Source organism: Protobothrops mucrosquamatus, unplaced genomic scaffold (assembly GCF_001527695.2).
Source record: "Protobothrops mucrosquamatus isolate PMUCROS unplaced genomic scaffold, P.Mucros_1.0 scaffold194, whole genome shotgun sequence".
Classification (NCBI taxonomy): domain Eukaryota; kingdom Metazoa; phylum Chordata; class Lepidosauria; order Squamata; family Viperidae; genus Protobothrops; species Protobothrops mucrosquamatus.
This window is the reverse complement of record NW_015386550.1, coordinates 493,954-519,954: the sequence shown is the minus strand read 5'-3', so window position 1 is coordinate 519,954 and position 26,001 is coordinate 493,954. Positions and strand designations below refer to the sequence as shown.

The window sequence follows — 26,001 nt, the reverse complement described above, 5'->3', positions numbered from 1 at the left end:
CAGAACTCCTTAGAAGAAAATCTTTGTTACAATCAGTGAGAAATGCATTGCAGACAATTATAATTACAAATTGTATACATGTTTCATTGAAGTCTAGCTTGATCAAAACCTCTGCCCTTTTCCTAATGTATAAACACACTATTGAGCACACAGCAAATAAACATGCTGCTATGGATTGATGCTTTGCAATTGCTGTTGAATTATTTAATGCAATGTTTTGGGGTTGTTGTTTTTTTTAAAAGAATCCAGATGGGAGAGGGAGCCTGATAAGCAACAAAGAAGATATTTGGGAGAGACAATGAATCAGAGCAAACCTGATCCCTCACTTCATTGAGTAAGCACTTTGGAATTTTTTCCAGAATCTTCTGAAAGCCAAGGAGAATTACAGCAAAGGTCCTTTACACAGCCAAGGTCCTTTACAAATTGACCTTTACACAGGTCAATGTGAAATTATTTTCCTAAAAAGGCTGTTTAAAAATTTAGGGAGATTTTTTAAAATTAAATTTAAGCCTGATGTCCTCTTTAGAAAACAAGGTGATTAATCAGCATCTGCTTAGTCAAAAAGGGCATAGTAACATACCCACTCCAGAAAGTAACTCAAAATCACAAGCTATCTTGGTTTAAATTACTACCTATTTCATAGTTATTTCAATTAGGTGTTATTGTACAGTATCTGATCTGCAAAATGCAGACAACCATTAATTGGCAGCATGGATTTAGAACGTATTGTATCATCTGTTGTTCATTTTGATTTGCATACCGCACACAATAGCCCGAATTTCAATTAGTAATAGTAATAAAGTTGGAAGGGATCTTGGGGGTCATCTAGTCCACCTCCCTGCTCAGGCAGGAAACCCTATACCATTTCAGACAAATGGCTGTCCAGTCTCTTCTTAAAAACTTCCAGTGTTGGAACATTCACAGCCTCCAGAGGCAGGTCGTTCCCATAGTAACCCATAACCTTCAAGGATATAATCCAATAAATATTTTTGTTGAATACATATTCCTACCACAATGGAATGAAGTGCTCCAATTCTGGCACAAGCTAGCATAGCGACCACCAACTCAATTATCATTGGCATGTAGATGGAAACTCTGTCTCCTTTCTTCACGCCTGTAAAAAAAAATAAATCTCAGATCAGTCAACTAAAACAATTTTTCCAGTCAGCCATGCAAAACATCATCATAATACCTGAAAATAAAATGAACTTATTGAGCATTCATTAAAAATGAAATTCTGATGCCTGCTCAAATATATATATATGTATGTATGTATGTATGTATGTATGTATGTATGTATGTATGTATGTATGTATCCATACACGTACATACCCCCCCACACACACACATATATATATATAAAATATTAATCACAGTCCATTTTGAATACATAGTAGAAAAAAGGGTCTTGAGAATTAGCAAGGTTGATATCATAAGGTACAAAGTTATTTATAGAATCTAGTTGTTCTGCATTGGATACACAAAGCTTCCTCCCAGATGATAACAAAGAAAACCAGTCATGGAGAGGATGTGTAGCATCCCTGGCAATACTGTGTCAAGCATTGCTTATATGCCATATAATATGTCAAACAATGAAACTGAAACTAATGCTATAAATACGCCTGCCAAAAAAATGATGAAATGAAAGCTGCAATTGCTGTGAGAATATTGAAAAATGCTGGGATACGGAAGTAGTTGGTATAACTGAGACATGTTAAAATATGAATATGTTTTGCTTATGAAGTAGCTCTGTGACTTCTTTATAATATGTGAAGATTACATCCATACCTGACAACTGAAAGAATTCTGATATTATTGCCTTATAAAAAGAGAAATGTAGCAACAATTAATGTAAATGCACAGGAGGATTTATTTGTTAAGCATGCCTGTTGGCAGAATTCTGCCTGAAAGGTGATATGAGTGAAACTCAGGAAGAGATTGTCGCTTTATACTAAGCAAGAGGTTTATAGATTAGATTAGGGGTAGTCAACCTTGGCTCTTTTATGACTCGTGGACTTCAACTCCCAGAATTCCTGAGCCAGCACAGCTGGCTCAGGAATTCTGGGAGTTGAAGTCCACGAGTCATAAAAGAGCCAAGGTTGACTATCCCTGGATTAGATTTTGCTTTTCAACATGGCACTGAGAAATAAATGAGGCAGTTTATTGTATGTATATTGATTTAAAGAAAGTGCATGATAAAGGAAATATTTGAGTTATGGAATGTTTTGCGCAGGTATGGAATTGGAATGCAGCAGAACCTATGTATGATGCAGGTAGATTAATGTGGGAATAATATGAATGCTTAGTCAATGATTAACCCTAATCTTACTATTTAGGACAAGGATCATATTTATGGATAAATGTGTAAGAAATGCGTTTTGAATACAGCCCCGTAGGCACTCAAACACTTTTTATCAAATGGAGACCTGAGAGAGATTGGAAGGTCCGTTTTCCTGCTAGTGGGGGAGGAATGGAGCGTTCCTTTCCATTTCTGAAGCGCCCCACTGGCAGGCCTTTTCTCAAGCCCTTTCCTGGTGACAATGGAGCCCCCGGAGGGAGCACACCTCGCTTTGTGGCTCTGTTTTTGCTGGGGAAAGCCTTTTCTCAAGCCCGTGCACACGTAGCTTCAGTCACACAGAGCTTCAGTCACATGGAGCTTCAAAATGCAGCAAATCCCTGCGTTTTGAATAGCCCCATAGGTGCTCAAACACTTTTTATCCAAATGGAGACCTGAGTCACACGGAGTTTCAAGCAGTCACATGGAGCGTTCCTTTCCATTTCTGAAGCGCCCCACTGGCAAGCACACGGATCTTCCAATCTCTCTCAGGTCTGTGTTTGGATAAAAAGTGTTTGAGTGGCAGCAGCTTGAGTTTCTCCTCTCCATCCAAGTGGAAAGAAACAGAAGCGCAGAGCGGGATTGCTCTCAATAAGGCCGGTGCACATGAGTCGAGCAGCGCACCCACATCTTCTTGAGAGCAATCCTCTGCTTTCTTCCTTTGACGGAGCAGAGAAACTGATGCTGCTGCTTCCACTTGAGTGGGGAGGAGAACAAGGGGAAGAGCAGTTAGGATTTGTGCCACCGGCCGGTCAGGCAAAGAGTAGGTTGGGCAGGGTGGGTGGCTGGCTGGGGAGGGAAGATTGTGGCCAGCATCTTGGACGCAGGTGCAAGGGGACTTGCCCCATGATGCCTCCCCACTCAGTTGAAGGCTTCGTTCCTGCCCTCAAACCAAGGCTGGCACATGTGAGCGAGCAATGCACCCATGCCACAGGCTGCATTGGTTCCTGCGCCCGGCCAACTCCAATTCACACTTTGCCCCGTAGGCATGCAAATGAAGCAAATACTACCCCCCCCCTCAGAATGGAAGCTTCTGGGGGCCATGATCTATTTTGCAGCAAATTTGTGTTTGAACTCACATGATATTACAGCACCCAGGAGCTTCCATTGTTGGTGCAAAAAGCATTTCCAAGCCGTCTCTCCTCTCCCTCAAAGGGAAAGAAACCATGGCAAAGATGAGACAGATTTTGCAAAGTGAGTCTGGCGTGGCAGGAATGTAGGGGGAAGCAATTGTGGGGAGCGGGGGAGAATGGGGGGATTATTGCAGAGCTTCTGCGATCGTTCTTAAGGGCAAAGGATTGCCATGGTGCTATAATATTGGTAATTTGGGTTTTGCTCATAAACACTAAGGAGCACTGGTCGCATAACGTCAAACAAACGTTAAGTGAATGCTCGTAACTCAGGGATTACCTGTAATCACCTGCATTTTGAAGAATAATTGGGCTACAAACATCTTCATATATTCGCTAGCTCTGTGCCAGATATCAAGCAGACAACAGGTGACAGTAATGATTTCAAACACAGTTACTGGCTTCATGCATACTGCCTTACTCATCAGTATATTTCTATTCTATTACTAAGGAGTACTTTTGTGTAATTGGTTAGGAATGTACTGCTTGACAAATTTTAGGCTTCATTTAGGGTGGAAAGTTATCAACATGTATTTAGCATATCTCAGAACAGGAAGACACTTTGATTTATAAAATGTGTACAAAAATACAAAACACTGCTGTCAAAATTACACTCCTGGTTCTTAAATGTTTCAAGCTAAATACCAGGAATGGAGAGTCTCAACAAATACAGGAAATTGTTCATTGTTCATAAATTTATTAAGAGCATACAGGGAACCACCTGATCTCAGGAGTGGAACTTTCCATAAAGATCAATAGGCCTGCTATAACCTTATTGTCTTTAAATAATGACTGAATAAAACTAAACTAAAATATGCATATGGAATAGGGTATGCTTAGGCATCTTCATTTTAAAAAGTGTACCCTTTCCTTTCAACCTATGTATCTCGCAAAGATGTAAAAATCTTATCTGACTGAATTCAAAAAAAGTTTAATCCTGTTTCAAATGTGGACTAAAAGGAATTGGGACAAGGTGGCAAAGTTGAAGTTAATACTAAACTTTCTGCCCAAATCTGGCTACTAAAGAGCTACTGATGGTTATAAAAATTATAGTCTTAATTATGGCTGTAAAACCATTAAAATAAGGCTAATCGTCATAATAAAAATTAAGATATGGATTGTTAGCATAGGAAAATTCCAGTATATCCACAAAATCACCCTCTAAAGTTTAAGTTAAATACAATTCAAATTCAGATGATCATCAGTTGTGGATGGGAAGGATTAGAAGATAACATTTAATGGCCAGACAACATAGACAACTGCGGGACATAACCTCATTTGGTCTATTCTCACATGATCAGGAACCTGGTGGCATAGCTTCTGATCTTTCTTCCCAGGTGATATGCTAATTTCAAGTGCACAACAAGGTCACACTTAATAATTTCATTGTGGATGAAAGAACTGACCTAACATGTAGAATAATGGAGTTGCAATGAATCTCAGGAGACATCTAATCTAATCCCCTGCTGAATGTTTAGACCATGGTACATGAACTGGATGATGCAGATTTTACCCTAATCTGTCCCCAATGGAGCCAGCCTTTTCACTGCAATATTAACCCAACTTCTCTCCAAACTAGAGCAGAGTATAAGGTCTTTTACTGGTGTTAAATTAATAAGACAGATGAAAATGCTGTTTGATATATCACCCACAGCTATCCTGGAGTTCTCAATCAAACACTGAGATGGCCTCTGAATGGTATTGTAAAACTCCCGAACTATGATCTTGGTACTTCAACATTGAGACTGATGCCACTCTAGTAAGGAATTTCATAGCCTCCATACAATAGTTGTTCTCTCTTCAGTTACAGATAACAACTTAGGTCATAGGATACTCTCAATTTAATTTTTGCTTTGCAACATGAGAATGATGACAGCCCTAGATACTGGGATCACTTTGCTCTACTGGTCAAACTATCACTAGGTGAACTTTTATCATTATTCCTCTATGGAACATGTGAAGGACCTAAAAAGAATAATTCTCTCCTGAAACATATAGAATATAATGAGCTCTTCAAATGAGCTAGAAAAATGCACTAGATTGGATCACCATTGATCCAATCAAAACTCCCCTATGGAAAGAAGCTAAACAGGCCACTGGCATGATTATACCTAAATCTCCTAATCACCATTGTGAAATCAGGCTTTCTTCCTGGCTTTATGGAGAGTTCTGGATGATGAAACCCATCAGGAGATTAATAGAGTACAAATGGTGTAAGTCCACTACATGCTGACACAATACACATTAGTTCACAAACTGCTGACTCTGCAGAAAAACTTATAAAGGTGATCTGCTATTTTGTAGTGTCCATTGTATCTGCAAGTAGCACAGCTTTTAAGACAGTTAAGAACTTACAATAGTACCATCTGCTCTTGAAAATTTTACCTTAAAACCCTTGGAGACCTGCTGTGACAAATTTGTGAGGCATTTTGAGGATACAATTCAAGGGGTAATTCTCAGTTTTCCAGGCCTGAAAGTGTGGATAAGAACATGGGTTCAAGGTACCTAAGAGATAGTCTTCACGTCTTCATTCACTAAGATTATCAGGAAAGGATTAGATTTTTATGCCAAAGCTGTCCTCATGCGTGTTTTTCACAGGCAATCATTTTCTGTGATGGTACCTGTACTCTGAAATCTTCCTAACCCACCAAAACCAGAGAGGTGTCTATATCTTTGGTTGCCCTGAAGATTTATCATTTCTCTCAAGTCATCCCTGTAAGAACATTGGATTAATGGACTTGATTTGTTTTTCTTCCCCCTGATGCTTTTTTAATGATATTGCTTTAATTTATTTTTATATTTTAACTGTTTTCTGATTCATGGAAAACATATAAATATAAAGAAAAATCATGATAGCTGTTTAAAGGTTGTGTCCTCTCCGCATAGCTTGGGAGGAAAACCATCAATTCATAGTTGGGGACAGCAAGTGACTATTACTCTATTCCTATAGCATTAGATACCTTGCTCCCGAAGAACATTGGCAAACTGGCAGACTTTGCTCAGCAATTCACTGTATGTAATTTTCATGGCATCTCCCGGTTCATTTCCTTCCCTTTAAGAAAAGATAAAAGATGTATGAATACAAAAAAAATGTATAACAAATTTAAACTTTACATTTTTTGACTATAAACCAAAACTAATAAAGTAGGTTGGTGTTCTTTCTATGGAAACAGTGAATAGTTTATGCCACCTTGGAAAAATCGCAGCTTTGAAATATGGTTGAAAAGTACACAAAACAAATCCTATCTATAGAAGAAGACCACAAAATAATAGACAATTATGGAACTATACATTCCAATTTCCGAAGTATACATTTGCATTAACATAGTAAGATCTGTTACTGCTTTCTGACTGGTTGCAATTTATCAAAATATTAGTTCTCTGATTTCAATTGGCAAGTTCCTAAGTATGAGAAGTTAAATAGAAAATGTCTTTTTTCCCCGCCTTTCTTTTCATGTTCTAAATTTGTGCAAATAATATGTTGGTACTGATGACCTATATATGTCTGGATAAAGAACTAGGAATCTTTTAATATTATACCAATTTGAATGTGAATAAAAGCAATCCTATACATATTTACCTGGAATCCTATGTAAACCAAAGAGGGAACTTCCAAATAGCCATGCACAGAATTGCAAGCACATTTCTTAAGGAAAGAAATCCTATAAGAACGTGTGAAAAGATTAATTTGCTATTTTGTGTAAAGGTATCTGCCCCTAATTTGGGAATAGGAAGCTGGCACCTTAAATCATGTGGAAAAGGCATAATTCTGTCCTATATAGTAGCAGATGTTGGCTTAGCCTTCCAAATAATTTTTGCTGCTCTTCTGTAGAAAATTAGCATTGTTTTCTAAATGAATAGCAGAAAATATTTATCAGCCAAGCACAAGTCTTTTGTTCCGGACTGCCCACATACAAGTGACAAATAGTATGAACCTTTTGTGATTTTTATAAATCTATATGAAAGATAGCATTTAGCTTTGTACCCATGCTCAGTCTAAATATCAAGAGCTCCTAAAATAACAAATATAGCCATAGTTACTTGAGCAAGGATACAGACTCTTATGAAGTGCTGAAGAGAGGGATCAGCAATCAGTCAGTGATTAAAACTGGCATATATTTCTGCTTTGCAGATACAGCTAAGATCATGCAAAATATGGGAATGCAGCCAGATTGTTAATAAATTTAGGGTTTTTAGACTATTCCATTTATTAAATATTACTTGTAATCAACACTCATTATCTCTTAACCAACTGCTCAACCAACTGACCAACACTTCATCAACTGCTAATGTCCTGTCTGCATTAGGTCTTTGTGTTCCTATAATTCTTAACAGAAATAAGAAACAGCTGGAGGAGGCAGAGCAGCCATAGAGTTTTGCTCAGAAAAACATATTTTTCAGTACCATACTCCAAATTGAATGTAACAAAAAGGCAACATAAAAGCCACATACTTCTACAAGATAACAAAATGCTGCTTAATTAGTGGTTAAAGTTTCTGCCCCAGATGCTTGAAAGTTAGTGTTCAGACAAGGCAGCATCTGTGGGATGGTAACTATAGAAGCCTGGGGGAAGAAAAGAACATCCAAAAATCTCAAGAGATTTATACCTGTAATACATTTTAAAAGTTTACCTTCATTTTAAAACACTAAAATCATTTTACATAATATGGGCAGTGTAGACTGTAATTGAAAAAGGTATTCATTCTTTGTTTTACTGTTTTGAACTTTATTTTCTATGATAAAACAATAAATTTAAATTTTAAAAAAGGTATTCATTATTTCTTGCCAACAGATAAAGACTTGGCACATGATATAAATTATCAAGGATACTGAAGGGCATGTTAAAGTTACAATGATACAAACTTAGCATAAATTAAAGTCATAGTCTTTCAAATACGGAATTCACAAAATAAATCTGAACAAGAAAAAATAAAACTCTTGAATAAAGCCCAAATCTAATTAATGCAATTTTTTTTTCATTTAAACAGAATCATTGATTTAATTTTATAAGGTGACCAGAGCTAGTCAACTTGTAAATGTAAAATTAGCTTAACTAGCATTTATTAGAAGCCAATAACCTTTCATCTGTTGTGAAAGATGATGGCCCAATAATCAGAACATGATATTGCAAATCTGACTCTTTACCACACAGTAATTGGAGGTTACTACATTTTCTGATAGCAAGATGGACAAAGGATAATGATCACATTTTGAAAGCCTGAAGATCCCTAATGACAGCTACAAAGGCAATTTAAATATTTCAAAATGGTTTGGCCTTAACATGATCTCCTACACAATACAATTTTAGCAAGTTCATGTCCATTTATTTACTTAAAGCTAAGGTGACAGATGGTAAAACACAAGACAAGCTCAGCACTGAAGACAGACCATGAAAAATTGATCCCACTATTCTTTTACAGATAGCCAAAATAATTAGAAGACCAAAAAAGAAAATGAAAATAAAAGCAGTTATGGTACTAGCTGCCAATGCAAGTTCACTTAAGGAAGAAGCAATTATGCCTTTCACCAATATATTCTCTGTAAACTTTCTTTACCACAAAACTATATTAACAAGATATTATAGATATCACAATATAGTATCAATAGAGTATCAATAGAGAGGAAGAGATTGCTTATAAATATAATAGGATGGGTTTACAAAAATATGTATTCTTTCTGATGTTTGGATCTATAAATACAAAAACACATTAATCAACCATTCAGAGTCCACTATAGTTGGATGGCTAATAAATTTAAATAATAATCTGTAATTCTGGACATGATTAAATGTGAATGGCAATATCTTTGCTTTAAAAAAAGTTACATCAATAATGTTAGAGATGTTGAAAGGGCATTTGACTCACAAAATCTTTTGCAAGAAGTTTTCAACATATCCCATGAACAAGTCTGGTTACTTTTTGTACTTCTTTCTATTATGTACTCTTTGGAACTGCAATCAGGTATTTTCAGAACTAGAACTTCTACACCTGTTCTCATTTATTCACAACTGTTACAAAATAAAAGCTGAATTGGAAAAACTAATGTTCAAGGCAGTGTATTATGTGTGCATTACACAATAATCACAAGGACTATGTAGAATTCAAAAGTGAGTTGACTCATTAAATTTAATATGATTTTTAAAGCAGCTGAGTATTTTTCTCAGTCTTGTGCCAAACTCTGAAAAAAAAGTCAGGCTGCTTTAATAAACAACACAGAGGTGCTACATTTACCTGACGTCCAAAGCACTTCTTCCAGATCATTTTGAAGCATCCACATGCTCTTAGTAAATAGTCCTGGAAAAAGAGTTTCAAACATTTCTGCAAAGATCTCCATTTCCCTCACCTTAAAAACTGCATATTTTCTTCAATGCAAAGCCAATATTACTTTTAATTAAATAGGAGTCATATTGTAGATTTTTACTAAAAGCAAAATACAAAATCTGCAGGCTTACAGTCGGCTCCACCTTTAAAATGAAAAGATTTAATTGAATTTAATAACAATGGAAAGAGAAGGCAAAGAAGGAAGTAGAAAAACAAGGACCCAAGAAAAACCAGTTTTAATTGAACAAGCAAATAAAGAAGAAATTGTTTGGCTTTAGGCTTTAGTGTCAGCCCAATTCCTACAATTGCTTTCATTTTTATCTGCAAGCTAAAATTAAATATTGAAGGAAAATTCATGCAGGTTCTTGAGATTATTATCTCAGGATACTGTTATATAAGGACCATTACATTAAATCTGTAGCACTTCCACATGAGATATTTGTGCTAGACTCACATCAGCACATTTGCAAGCATCTGCTGGTATTCAAACAGCTCTGCAACAGGTCATTGAAGGTTTACTTGTTGTTCTGAGAGCCCAATAATGGGGAAAAACCTAGAAACTAGACAGGATTGGCTGCACCTTAGAAACTAGGCAGGATTGAACGTGGTCAATAATAATAAACCTGGTTCAACACTGCAATAAGACTGAACAGACTGACTACAAATAGCAGCATGACAAATAACAACAATGGTGCATTATAAGATCTGCAAGAAATACAATTTGCTTGCAAGCAAGAATTGATGGGACCAGAAAATAGAGAAAATCATAGAAAATGAAGAAACCAAAGTACTCTGGAACTTTAGAATTCAGAGACACAAGCAACTGCCACATAACACCCCAGACTTAACAACTGACAATAAGAAAAACAAAAAAGTGAGAATAGTGGAGGTGGCAATACCTAGAAACAGCAGAACAGAAGAGAAAGAACTGGAGGAAACCACAAAATACAACTGGAGCATCAATTGAACATTAACAGCATTGACAAATTCACCCTCAGTCAATTGCAAAAGGCAGCTTTACTCAGAACAGCTTACATCCTGCGACGATACCTCTAACACCATCAAACATCAACATCTGCCTATCCCAGGTCTGTGGGTAGGACTCGATAGGTGGATAAAAATACCAAATCCATTCTGAGCATCTAGTTGACTGTGCAATCAATCATAATGTTTAGAATAAAAATATTTTAAAAAGGAAAAAAATACAAAAACCCAAAAATAACATAAAATAAAAGAACACAGAGAACACAGCACTGTATAACCACATCTTCAGGGCCTTTCAAAATACCAGTAGGGCGGGAACTGTTCGAATCTCAGGGAGAGTCTCATTCCAGGGAGCAGATGCTAATACAGAGAAGGCATTTTTCCAGGGTCCTGATAGATGGCATTGTTTAATTGATGGAACCTGCAGCACTTGGATAGGATTAGTATTTGGATAAGAGACCATCAAGAAATCCTAAGTTCTCAGCTAGTCTGGAAAGCTGATAAAACATCTCAAAAGAAGGGAATGACATGTGGATATTCCATGAAGTCATCAAAAATCAAACTTGAAGCAGATTTTACTTTTATTTAGGAAACTTATTTTCTCATTGGCAGAAATTCTCGCCTTCCTCAAGAGTTAAAAACATATTGTAAATGCCTACAAGCTGCTGACCATTTTTTCCTTCAGTACAGAGCTCCACTAAAAATACTAAGTATGAAATTTTCAAGTCTTGGCTTCAGAACATGGTGAGAAATCATATAATGGCACCAATTTTCTGATGAAATATAGAAAACTATTTTGCTCAGTGTTAAACTAAGATTCAGAACCCAATTCAATTTCCATAATGAAGAAATGGAATATTAATAAATAAGTATGCTTTCAGTTTCCAGAGTTACATGCTTCCTTAGAATGAACCCAATAATATTTAGTAGAAATTTAACTTGGTTTAAAATGCAACAGCATGCTATAGACAATACTTTTTTTATTAGACAAAAGAGAAATTTACAATGTGTCTTTAAAATAAAGTCCTCCCCTGTCACAGAAGAAAGACCTGTTTTGGATCTCCGGGTAGCTATAAACTTTATTGCTGTTAAATCTGCAGGTCATTAGAAGGCTATTTCAATATGTCCACCTGGTATATGGACTCTCCCATATAGACATATTAAGCAAATATATCAACACACCAATTTACCTAAATTTATTACCTAAATAATGTTCATGTACTTACTTCTTAAAGTCATCTAGTGTTGTAAGCACATGACTATTGAATCTAGAATTGTTTAATTTGAACAGACTGGAAACACATGTTGTAAATTCCATTTCTCTATAATTCCACATTGATCAGAAAGCATCACAACATTGCCAGTTCCAATATACATTGCTGACAATGTTTTGTAGCAAATGTAGAAATCTACAGGTAGTCTTCCAATTATGACCACAATTTAGCCCAATATTTCTATTGCTAAATAAGACAGTTTTGTCTGATTTTATGACCTTTCTTGTCACAATTGTTAAGTGAATCACTGCAGTTATTAAGTTAATAATATGGTTATTAAGTGAGTCTGGCTTCCCCACTGACTTTGTTAGAAAGTCACAAAAGGTGATCACATGACATTGCAACTGTCATAAATACAGTACATGCCAGTTGCTAAGTGTCTGAATTTTGATTACATGACCACGGGGCTACTGAAATGGTCGTAAGTATGAAAAACGGTTGTAAGTCCCTCTTTTCAGCACTGGTGTAACTTTGGTCACTAAATGAATGACTGTAGGTCAAGGACTATGTATATGTGGTTGGCTCATGTTACTGAAAATTCAGTTCAAGGCAACCTATTTCCTGCTTTTTAAAACTCTTTTATATGACTGCCTATTCCCACATGAACTGCCCATTCCTGCATTCATTATTATAATAACCAGAACTCATCAATTAACAATTGGTAGTCTGACTGTAGATTTGGAGGTATGTTTTGGTGAAAGCTGGAAGCATGTTGGTATGCATGGCAATAGGTGAGTTTCCTGTATAATATGAGGTTTGTGTTTCTACTGTGTAGTTGTAGATTAAAAAAATAGATTTGTTCTGTAGATAGGTCTAGGCTGAGGTCAATGGTAGATGGAAGGTGTTTAAGTCATGATGGAATCTCAAAATCTCAAGTAAAAGAGGAATTTCAGAGGGTAAGAGTTTAGAAAGCATTCTTATAAGGATACTGAGGAACATTTGTGTGCCCATGATTGTGTCACAGATGTGTAGGTACATGTTACTGGCAAAGGAAAAGTACTTATGGATAACACTGGAGGCTTTTAAGAAGAGACTGGACAGACACTTGTCTGAAATGGTATAAGGTCTACTGCTTGAGCAGGGGATTGGACTAGAAGACCTTCAAGATCCCTTCCAACTCTGTAATTCTATTATTTTGTTAAGTACAAAGTCTACAAAGTCACACAGTTTTCATACAGCCTTTATCGGTATTTTCCATTGCCTAGTGACGTTGCCATTTCTCAGCAACACTTTACCATGTTGTATAATATAATCAAAATGGAGTTTCAAGCAGCCACTGTTTCTCTATGTGCATGAACATCTATTTTGTGTGTCAAGATTTAGGACATCACCATTAGTCCTGCACAGTTAGTTTAATTAAAAACAATTCTGAAATAATGTAACAGTTTACAGGCAGGAAAGGCTGCCTGAAGCTTTTAAGCAAATTACACTCCCCCCCTTTCATTAATTTGCAATTCAAGTATTATCTGCAACATAAATTTGATTTAATCACTGATAGAGAACTAAAGGTTTTTTCTAGATTTCTTCCAGTTTCTCTTCAAAAATGCACACAAGGTCATAAAGAGAATTGGGAATACTCAGAGGCCCCATTTGTGCATTATAAAATCTTATTAACTGTAGTATGGCACAGGTATAAATTTATATATCATCATAATGCTGTCTTAAACATCAATGACCTTGTGCATGTGGTATTTTCAGAAGTTAAACTAGGATACAAGCCTAGACATGCTCTCATTCCATTCTCATTCAGGCCATAAAACCATATTCTTCAATTTCCCCATTTAACCTACATGTTGATTTTGAAATATTGTTTATCATATGGAATTCTGAATGTACTTTTTATGATAAACAAACAATTCACAAAAACAGCATGCTGTCTAAATCTGAGGTGGGAAAACTGTGGTTATTCAGCTCCTGTCAGTGTTATAATTCAGCAACTATGACTAAGAGCGAAGAATGTGGGAATTGCAGTCCACCAGCATTTGAAAAACTCTAGGTCTCCTCCCTCAACAGTCATAGCCATATAATAAAAAAGTAACATTTTATCTTTATTTTTTTATAATAAAAAGTATTATTTATCTAATGGATATATTATTAATTTTTATTGTATAGTTCAGGAAAAACCCTCTATATAAACCCTGCAATTTATTTGTTAATAGTAATGATGCCTATCTATCACACTACAAATCTTTCATATGCAGATTTAGAAATGAGTAATTTGAGTTATCTAAGGGTTAAATTCTTATGCAATTCCAAATTTATTTCAAAATAGCTTAAGAAAGCAATATTCACTGTGGAGTAAGTTCTCTGAAAATAAGAAAGTGATTTTCCTGATGATGTCTCTTGTTAACTACAGGCAGATATGACACCATCCAGTAAAATTGCCGATAGTCAATACATGGACAAGGAAATTCTTCCTAAGAATTCCCCTACCATTTCTGATCCTCCAGATATGTAGAGAGTAAAGATGACCTTAGCACAGATAAGCAGTATCTGCTATCAAAGCAACTAGGTGAAAAACATGGCCTAAGCTCAAGTCATCCAAAAGGTATGTAAAAATCTCTCAGAAAGCCACCTCCCTAATTTTCAGAAGTATAAGAGAGGGAGAAGATAAATCACAGTCAGATTTGCAAGATTCTATATTATAGCTAATCTTAATTAAAAAAAAGTTTAAATTTAAAGTTGATTTCCTGGCCTGGTCTGTATTCTGGGATTGATATAATGCTGCTGAGTTGCAGTTCTTACTAATGAGTTTATTTCTTGGTAAATGGCAACAGCAGTTCAATAGTTCGAAGATCCACCATTTCCCCACACCCAATCTAGAACAATCTGGACTTAAATCCTAGAGGCTATGATGTAAACTTTGTGTTTGCACATGTAAGAAAACTTTTCTATGCCCAGTCCTGAACTGCAAAAGCAACTGTGACAAAAAGCAGCAGTGACAGTGATAGTTTTATATCCATCTATCTCCTCCAAAAAGTATTTCTTCACAGTAACATTGTGAGTCTTCTTTCTTTCATCTTCTAAATTTTAAAAATAAGATGGGATATATATAATCTTTAAAAACTTTACTATATGCTCTTACTTTTAATACTTTTAGGTAGGATTCAGATTCTTTACACATAATGTAGCTTGAAGAGATAATCCCAAGAACATTTGAAAAATATATAATATTCTTAAGTACCGCCATTTTCAGTTTTGAATATACACCATCCAAATCAGAGTGCCTGCAATAACTGTATATCTTTTTTGTAGGAAAAAATATGGAATTTTTGACATCCTTAAAGAATTTGTTTAGTTTAAAGAGTTTAAAGCAGTTTTACTTTAAAGAGTTTCAACAATCAGATGCTAAAGCATCTTTCTGACTTTGAATATAAAGCAAACTACAGCCCAACCATGCAGCAGATAATAGTACTCCATTCCTATAGAATTGCTACAGTTTTAATAGAATTAACAGAATTATCAAAGTTCCGGTCACTTTTATTTTAAATTATTATGTAACTTTAAGAAGAAATGTTCAATAGTATGTCTCTACACAAACAGCAGTACTTATTTCTAGTCATTAAGCAAGACCTCCTGTGTAATTATACAGATCCTCTTTCAGAGATTATGGCATCTGTCCATCTGGGTTTCTTACTCAACTACCATCCTAGCAAGGTACCAGCATTGGTGAAATGCAATTTCTGAAATGAAGTCTTGCAAAATTATAACCACAGCCAAGTAGAAAAAGAAAACCCTCAATAAGCACATATATTAGAAATGTTATTTTAAGATAGAAATCTTGTAGTTTGTACATGTGCACACACACATATACATTAATTTTAATACAGAAAAATTATTCATTAAAAATTCTTATACGAAAAGGAGTTTCCCATGTAAAGCAGAGATGTCAAACTCGCCGCGTGACGTGTCGCGACGTATCGTGACTTTTTTCCCCTTGAAGTGGCCTTTTTCAATCTGGTTTTCTTCTACCAGAAAGACTGCTTCATGGACACCCTTTCTCCCACCTGCAGGAAAGCAATTTAGGGAGGATAGCTCTGAATTTCTCAGGTCCAGAAAGTGAGAGGCTGGTCCATACTACAGAACATATTATTTTCTAACTTTAGCATAAGGAAACTCTACTTTAAAGGTATACAATCTTTTCATGTTTGCAGAGCAAACATCAAACCCTAAAACCAGATCAGAGAAAATAGATAAAGTCACTTTGCTGAGCTAGAATACCAAATGACTTTCTAAACCAAAAGCTGTGAGCAGACTAACTTTCAATTTCATGGACTATAGAATATTTTTTAATTTATTTATTTTATTGAATGTTTATGCTCCCCATCTCCCCTATAAAGTGACTCTGGATGGCTTTATTCTTCAGTTGGACAAAAAAAATATTTTTATTCCAATAGCATCCCTTTTCAGGGACAATTTCCCTCAAGCTAAAATAAAATGCATCATCTTATATAATCTTCAGAGTACAAAAGCTTCTATCTACAAAATCATGATAGCAAGTTCTTATCTTTTGCTGCACATAATTTTTATATCTATATAAGCAATAAATATAGTAAAATCAAGATTTCTAATTCACATATTTGCAACACTAGCAGAAATAAGCAGCATAAAAAGTAATATGAACACTTTTAAATAGCAAATTCATCACATATCTGCTTATATACCAATAACTGAAATATTTAATGACATTGTCTGTCATTGCCCTAATGACATTTATTGTTTTTACTAACTCTGATGCCTCTTGTAGTGGTAGGAAAAAATCTAAGACAAAAATAAATCCCAAAAATAAATTATTAGAACAGGCAGCAAGAAAAAAAAAGATGGCTTAATAAGAAACAAAAGAATATAAAGGTAAGATAAAGGTAAGATAAATAAAAAGCAGGAAAACATTCATAGCTTCATTAGGTTCTCTGAAAGTTCCCTAAAACAATGGATGATACTTGATGATACTTCCATTTCCTAGATGGAAATTTTATACAAACATATGAACATCTGTCTGATCTTTTATTTGCATTTGAACTAGAAACTGATTACCAATGTTCTCTGCAACTTTCTTATGATGCAATCCATACGCGAACCCAATTCTAAGGCATATCCAGGATAACAGATACTTTACATGGGACATGGACAAGTTTTTTTCTCTCCAAGTGCTGTTGGGACACCTTTGTTCTCCGGGTGCTGATTTCAAATTTGCATCAACTATTAATGTAGACAATTATTCTTTCTCATGGCTATCCTTACACTATGTATAAATTCTACAAACCTCATTACGTCATTTTTTCTCTCTAAAAAAGTCCCAAATGCTTTAGTCTGGAGGAAGATAATCCTCTAGATCAGCGGTTCTCAACCTATGGGTCGCGACCCCATTTGGGGTCGATCGACCATTTCACGGGGGTCGCCAAGCAAGGCTGTCCGCCCTTTTTTTCCCCCTTTTCCGGCGGGTGCCTTACCTCCCTTGAGCTGGGCCAGCTGGTGGTCGGCCTGCTCCGTCTCTGCCGCTTGCCAGCTACACCTCGGCCGGCGCAGGGGGCGGAACCACGCATGCGCGGCGCTCCCGGGCAGGGAAAGTCCTCAACGTACGACTGGTTGGGTAGTCCTTGACTTACGACCGGTTTAGTCCTCGACGTACGACCGGTTTAGTCCTCGACTTACGACCGGTTGGGGGTCGCGGCATTAAAAAGGTTGAGAACCACTGCTCTAGATGTCTATCAAACACCCATCAATGCAGCTAAGGTTTAGCAGTACCAGTTGTGACACACATTTTATGCCTAGCTAAAGCCCTGGGACTTGTTATAAAAATTACTAGGATATCTGTGCATAAGTTGCAAAAGAGAAAGCTTGAAAGAAGACATGTCTCCTTTGTGCCCTGTGGGTAGGCTTCCAATGCGCATTCAGTTTACCACTTTGCAAACAATATTCAGGGCTTATAGGACCCCTGGATGAGATTTAGCAGCTGTCTAGTGTATTATAGTTTTATAGTTACAAAAGACAGTTGTCAACAGAGAGAAACTTCATTAACTGTCAGCTATGTTTTTTCTGATTCCATTTCTAGGCAGAAACAAAGTAAATTTGGAAAATGCATCTATTATCAAACCCTTCTCAGACCATCTTGCACACTGCATCTTGCAATATGCTCTCTTTTTCATCTTTTATTTCAGACTCAGAGAATTTTCAGCTCATCATTACTGGCTTAGTAAGAGTACACTAACATCTTGAATAAAGAAAAAGGAAATGTTCTGCATTCACAGAAACATAATTTACCTCAGTTCAATAAGCAACTTGAAGCCATTAACTACATTTTTACATTTCTCTAAAAGACAAATAAAAGTAAAAACCAGCCAAAAGCTGAACATTGCTTTTAAAAAGTAAACTGGCTTACCTCTAAACAATAAGAAGCATCAGCCTCTTATCAGTAAACCAATTTTATAATATCTTTCTAGCTAAAGAGATACAGTATACAAAACATTTGCCAAATAGAAATGGAAACTCCAAAATATTCGATTCTGGCCAGTCACTTTGACCTCAACCAGAAGGATTCTGACCTTGAAACAGATGGGATGTTTTAGAAAAAGAATATTTTAATACAAGATTTTGCACACCACTAAGTAGCTTCTGCTCAAAGGGCAATGGGACTGGAATCCTACTAGAGTTATGCCTAACTTCTGAACCCAATAAAAATGGACAGTCATTAAATGTAAACCACTAGATTTGTTATTTTAAGCCATAATAACGTAGTAAAATGGTTAACTACAAGGAGTTCATAAGTAAGAACCTGAACTCTAAAACAGGAGGCCCCAGAAGAGTAAGCAATTTTGTCATTGATTCCATTGTACAGGTAGTCCTTGACTTACAACCATTTGTCTAGTTACAATGGCATTGAAAAAACTGATTTATGACTGAATTTGATACAACCATTGCAACATCCCCATGATCATATGATCAAAATCTAGACACTTGGCAACTGGCATGTATTTATAATGGCTGCAGTGTCTCGGGGCCATGTGATTATCTTTTGCAACCTTTTGACAAGCAAATGATTCACTGTAAGAACTGCAGTGATTCACTTATCAACTGTAGTAAGAAAGGTCATCAAATGGGCAAAATTCACTTTACTGTACTGTAAAAATAGCATCACTGTTGTTCATTTGCTGTTTTATGATTTTAATTTTTGCAGTTTTATATGGTTTTATTGATTTGCATTGCTGTACTCCATTTAGGAATTACTTTTAATTACAGTAATTGGCTAAAATGAATGTTAACTAAGTCAGTTTTATAAACACCAGTACTATTACAGCTGAAAAAATAGAAACACTCAGGAGTATAGCCTGAGTGAAATCAGTTGGGCTTACGTCCTACTAAACGTTGACAGGATTCGTGTCACATTTCCTGATTCTTTTTTTGCTCAGTAAAGCAAAAGGGAACTAAAACTATCAGAAAGAGGAAACAAATGATATTAATATATTTGAATACAAGAAAAAATGAAGCAATTACATGGCAATTACTTTTTTAAAATGTTAGGTTTTTAATGTTATGGTTTTAATTTATTGTCACTCAGAGTTGCAGAACCAAGTAGATGGCAATATGTTTAAATAGATAAATATGCAAAAGATTAAAAACTGCATATATAGATAACAGTGAAAGAGGAATATATGCTAATAGACCATAATAAACTTTGTTTTTCAGCAAGTATCTCTTATGCAAAAATATTTGCTTTTATGACTACTCCACACAGCCAAACTTTATACTGTTGTTTTCAAGCTCTATCGTTTGATTAAAATTAGCCTATAGGTGGAAGAAATGTGACATTTTGAAAGTATTATAAAGCATTGCCTTAAGAAACTGAAGTCTGTTAAACAGAAATAATGAATAAGATAAATAAGAGCAGCATCACAAAGTTTTTAAAAAATAATTTACAGAATACACCCATTTGTTGTTTAGTGAAATTTGGTTGCAAATGCATGCTTTGGTTAGAAAATGAATTTTGCATTACCATTGTATTAATGAATGGTTGCTAGATAGTCATTAAATGAGGAGTGGATTTTTACATTGTAGACACAACATGAAAACTGAGAAATCCATAGTATCTGAGGACAATTCCCTCTACTTACTCATGCACCTTACAAGAGAGTTTCTAATGACACAATACTTATTCATCCTTTACCATTCATCTCCAATATCCCACAACCACAATTTAATGTTAAATTTATATGGGAATTTTCTAGAACCAAGTAAGACGCAGAACATTACCAATAAAATGCTATCTTGTCTCCAAGTTTATTCTCATAAACATTTCTGTCCAAAACATTGTAGCAAATGTTGGTTGTAGCTCCTTTCATCCATTCAATAAAGATTTTCCCTTTGGTAACATCAAAATTGTACTGCAGAAATGGTCCAGTGTGTTGGTTCCTCCAGTAAAATTCTTTGGCTATATCACCCCAAAATTCTGTAAAAAAAAATAAAAAAATGTTTCAAACACAAGATATTCATAAATACTGTCCGATATCAGTATCAAGCAATATGAGCTAATCTATTAGGGAAATAAAGACCTACCTTGCAATCTTATGAATACTTACTAAGGAGTAAGCAGGCAGGTCTCATTATTGCTAGATATTGGCTGTATTCTGAAGCTTATATTAATAGTCGTTCTTAGCAAAAAAAAAAAAAAAAAAGATCCAAAAGCAAGATTTTTTCATGATGATAGAATTTCATTCACATGTCATTTATTCAGAGGCAAGATAAGAGAATTTGGCAAAAAGAAAACAAAATCCTTCTAGCTAACATCCTGTTTTCCACAGCAACTAATCTTATGTTTCTGGGTACATTTACAAGCAAGACAAAGCAGAAAGTTAATATTTTGAATTCAAGCACCATTTCCTACTTAACTACATAATATCATTGTAACTGAAAATGTATACTGCCCATATATTGAGTAGAACCTACATTCAAGTATATATTCATAATACACCAATTATATAATCACAGCCAATTATCTTCTATCTCCCAATTTTAAATATTACAAAAAATGTTTAAACAATTCCTTTTTATCTATTACAATATTAAATGTTACTTTTATAAAAAAAATATTGTGGTCATAAGTTGAGGACTAGCTATATTTTATATACTTAGTTCTGGAATTTGTACTAGGTCTTCAGTGTTTTGGATTCAAACTGTAGGAAGCCAACTCCTTAAAGTAGCCATGCTTTTTTCCCACAGCTTCCAATAATCCTGCATTCTGTGATTCTATGTCTATGTCCAATGCAACTTTTTACTTTCAAATCCAAAGCAATGTACAAGTTGACTGGTTAATATCAATAAACATGATAGCAAAATCGTGTTCAGTTAATTCCTAATTGCATGCTTTGTTTTCAGTTCTGTTAGTTTTAGTTTTAACATCATTATATTTTGGAACCTTAACACAACTTTTTCCTTGAAGCTCATCAAATTCCCTGCCCATTCCTGACTATAAAAATATATTACTATAATCAAATCAACTGAAAGGCTGACATGGTGAAAATGATGGATGATGGTCTCTAAAGTCATTTTGATTTCCAAACATGCCACTGGGCTTTAAATAAATCCCAAAGACATTTTGGGAAATTAAAAAGGAGGGGCAGAGGCAGAGAAAGGGTTCAGGGGACCATGATAGAATTGGAGATTGGAAGGGGAGAGAGTGTTTTCTATCTAGTGTATTTCTATACTGCTTATTTTTTCTCCTTTGTTGAGAAGTGTATATTAGTAGTTCTGCATATTTCTTTTTGGTACAATGCATTAAGTGATACAGATGAGTGTTTCACTTCTATTTCTCTCTGGATGCTACCTATTTCCTTCTGCATAATGGGTGTTGAATTCAATACATTTATATTTTATAACTTCTCCTGGAAGCAGAAAAGCCTATGATACTCTCTTCCTTATGTACCAATGGGGTGTAGAACAACATATTATGAGAGTATATTTTATGGTAAAATAATAAAAGAATGTGTTATCTTCTTTAAATAACTCTCATACTTAGAATCATAACTTTGCACACCTGCTGCTCTTGCAAGTTTCAATGAACTTAATTTGTGTTCATCCCTTTATATTTGTCCAAAACCATGCAAACTGAAGTCTACATTATCTGTCCTTTTTCCCTCACTAAACTATCATGGCTGCATCTCAAGAAATTATTTTTTCCAGCACTGAAAAGAAATATTTGCATCTTTGACTTCAAACAATAATAGNGGACCTGACCTAGGGTGGATTTTATACTGGGTTTTTTAGGAATTTGGAAGACACAACTTTAAATTTGGTTTAATTCGGTTTTAAGGGGGGGATTGTATATATGCTTTGGTTTTAAATATGTTGTGCGCCGCCCTGAGTCCCGCCGGGAGAAGGGCGGCATATAAATTAAATTAAATAAATAAATAAATAAATAAATAAACTGCCATTAGATTATTATAGATCAGTGTTTCTCAACCTTGACAATTTTAAGGCATGTGGACTTCAACTCCCAGAATTCCACAGCCAGCGTTGCTGGCTGTGGAATTCTGGGAGTTGAAGTCCACATGCCTTAAAATTGTCAAGGTTGAGAAACACTGTTATAGATCAAAAGTGGAAAGACCAACATTATCCACAATAAAGGAATGGTGGTGAAGGTGACGGAACTTGCAGAGATGGCTAAATTGACTTCCTTGATTAGTGAAAAGTTGACATCTACATTTATAGCTATGTCATATAGACATTTTGTATGAAACAGAAAAAGCATTTATGATTTGTGGTTTGATCATTAGAAAAAAAAGATAATAGAAAAAAGTGAGCCTTCCTTCCGTAACCATAGATTGATATAATTTTGTAATCATACTTGTACAGTTAGTCCTCAAGTTATGACCAAATTGAGCCCCAAATTTGTTCCTAAGAGACAGTTAAGTGAATTTTGCCCCATTTTACAACCTTTCTTGCCATAGTTGTTAAGTGAATCACTGCAGTTTAGTGTCATAACTGATAAATGAATGTGGCTTCCACATTGACTTTGCGTGTCAGAAGGTCACAAAAGGTGATCACATGACCCTGGGACACTGCAACCATCATAAAAATGAACCAGTTGCCAAGCTTCCAAATTTTGATGACGTGACCATGGGGATAGTGGTAAGTGTGAAAAACGGTCACTTTTTAAAGTGCCATTGTGAGATTTTTGAGATTTGAGATTTTATTAAATTTATACCCCGCCCTTCTCCCGGAGGACTCAGGGCGGCTTACAGCCAGTAATGTCAAACAGTCACCAAACAAATGGTTTTAAGTCAAGGACTACTTGTATTTGCTGCAAAGGGAATTGGAAACTGCTTCTATTTCTGTTTTCCTTTCTTTCTGGATCTTTTTCTTTGTTTTCTTTATTCTGTATTTTTGTTGGTTTTATCTTCTCTTTAAAACTTTTAATAAAATTGTATTTAAAAAATAGTTTGTTCCAGTCATAACATTAGCAGTTCTTTATTTCCACACCATCAGACAACTGTAATAAAACTTTGAACTAAGCATTCTTCATTGTACAGGTAGTCCTCATTTAGCAATCTTAATTAGAACCAGCAACTCAGTTTTTAAGAAAAATAGTGAAACTGCAACTATTATGCTTACAATCTTACTTTAGCTTTCCTTTGCTTTACAAACCTGAAGAGGTCATAAATGCAAAATTAGGTCACAAAGTTACTTTTTCATCAACGTTGTAAATGAAGCAGCCACTAAACAAGGACCACCTGTTGCAAACACAGCCTTCATAGACAATATGGTAGAAATATTGTAACATCTGGGGGGGGGGAGTTGTCCTATAGATCAGTGTTGCTGAGGTACAGTAATCCTCCAGTTGAAACCCACAAATCTTAAAAGTTGCCAAGGCTGAGAAATACTGATCTAGATGTTAAAACCTGGGTGATGGGTTTCTCTACTTATCTGTTGCTAAAACGTTGGCACCCAATTTAGCAATCCTATCTTGCTGCAAGAGCCAGTTTAGTGTAGTGGTTAAGGCTTCAGGCAGCAACTGGGAGATTGTCAGTTCTAGTCCCACCTTAGTCACAAAGCCTGTTGAGTGACCTTGGGCCAGTCATTCTCTATCTCAACCATAGGAAGTAAGCAATGACAAACCACTTCCAAAAAACATTACCACGAAAACTGAAAGAACTTGTCCAAACAGCAACCAGGAGTCAAAAACTTACTCAAAGGCACCCCAAAAAAACCTGCTACAACCAGGAGAATGCTATAACCTCAGACAAATCTTTGACAGCCTAGAACTGACAACATATAATATAGGCACTGTTTTGAGTCAAATACTGGAGGACTAATGCGAATAAGCCTTTATTCTGGCAATAGTTATTGCAGTATTCAAGATCCACACAGTATGAACTCATGGTATACTGTAGATTGACTGAAGTTCTTCCCCCATTTCTGCTGCTCAGCTGGAAGTGTATTGTCATCTTTCATTTGGATGTTACTTCAACATGCAATATCATCTAATTACATTATCCCCCTCCGGAGGGTAATGCTAGCATCAGTTCTGTGAATTTAGCACATAAATACAGTCAAGCTCATTTAGATAAGCAACTGTATAAGGAAGCAAATGACACATAATTACATATTGTTATAAACTGGGGGAGAGAAGTCTGATGAGATTAGTATTAAGTATTGTACACGGAAAACCTATGCCAGAGGTATAGAAGCTTCCAAACTACTTGTCCTATTTCATAATCTGATATAACCAATTTCCAGAAGAAAACACATTTGTGGATTACAGTGCGCCCACATTTAGACATGTCTAACTCTGAACTGCTCAACTGCCCTTTGTTTTAGCATAACAAGTGAAATAATAGGAAGCTGGTTTTTATGGTCCAGGTTGGTGAGGTAGTGTTTACTTTATAGATCAGCAACAGATTTTTTTTTTCTTCTATTTGGACAAATAATTAACATGTCGCTAGTTGTAACTTCAGAAACTTAACACGGAGCCAGACAAGAGAAGCCCTGTCCCCTCCCTACACACCCCTCCTTGAAACAACCCGGCAAAGTAATTCTAGCAGAGATGCTAGGAGACACTTGCTGCTCACACACGAGAGCTGAGAAACCCGCTTCGCAGCCCGGACTGCCCACCTGCAACTAACGGATGAGTTCCGGGGCAGTTGCCTTCAGGACTCTGTTGCATCCGATCAAAAGGACCGGCAACCACCAATCTGACCCTATAGGAGCAGGAAGAGGACAGCCATGCAAGCACATGGTAGCAGAGGAGAGGAGAGAAGCTGGGTCTTGCGCCCTTGGGACGGAGGCTTCTTGCCTCCAAGCGTCCTTCTCTCGCCCCCCCAGCCACAGTTCGCCTCCCATCCCGCCTGCCGCGGTCAGGAAGTCAGGCAACTGTGAGCGGCCTGGAAGCTTGCCCCGGATCTGACAGGGAAAGGCGCGCCAACCTCGCCCACCACGGCCTGGCACTCACCCTGGGGCTCCTCCACCGAGCGGCGGTAAAGCTCGTGGTATTTTTCCGAGGAAGGCACATGCGCCTCCCGCGCCAGCTCCGGCGGCGCCCGGTAAAGCCTGGCGGCGTGGTCTTCTTTGGGCAGCACCATCCTCCGGGCTCCAAGCAAGAGACCTCCGGGCTCCAAGCAAGAGAAGGAGCGGAACGCCAAGGTGCGGCTGACAAGCAGCGAGCGAGTGGCGAGCGCTGAACTAGGAAACACCCCGGCGGAGCTGTCTTTACCAGGCTCCGGCTTCTGGGAGGAGCCGAGGCGGGAGGAAACCCGATCAAGCTCCGCCCAGGCTTGAGGCTGCTGCTGGGTGAATTGCCGGGATACAAGGAAGAGCGAGCGCTTGAGCTGTACTGGCCCGATCGCCTCTTTTCACTTACGGCTGCTCTTAAGCACGCCGCGGCCGCCTATTCTTTCCCCTTAATGGGTGGTGCAATTGGGTAATTTTAGACTCTGGACTTAATGGGGTGCTTCCGTCCTCTTTAGGCG

At 36.5% G+C, this 26,001-nt stretch overlaps 1 protein-coding gene across 1 annotated transcript in view; it reads right to left on the bottom strand.

Moving 5' to 3' along the window:
* The window catches only part of ACSS2 (acyl-CoA synthetase short chain family member 2), a 56,132-nt gene extending 30,402 nt beyond the window's left edge, over window positions 1-25,730 (bottom strand). Inside the window, exons 1-4 of the mRNA XM_015813782.1 lie at window positions 25,485-25,730; window positions 20,291-20,486; window positions 6,426-6,517; window positions 1,011-1,114 (exon numbers count right to left, since the gene is read on the bottom strand). Of these exons, the coding sequence (XP_015669268.1) occupies window positions 1,011-1,114; window positions 6,426-6,517; window positions 20,291-20,486; window positions 25,485-25,614 (522 nt within the window). The 5' untranslated portion in view covers window positions 25,615-25,730. The remainder of the gene's footprint in view (window positions 1-1,010; window positions 1,115-6,425; window positions 6,518-20,290; window positions 20,487-25,484) is intronic.
* Between the last annotated feature and the right edge of the window lie 271 nt (window positions 25,731-26,001).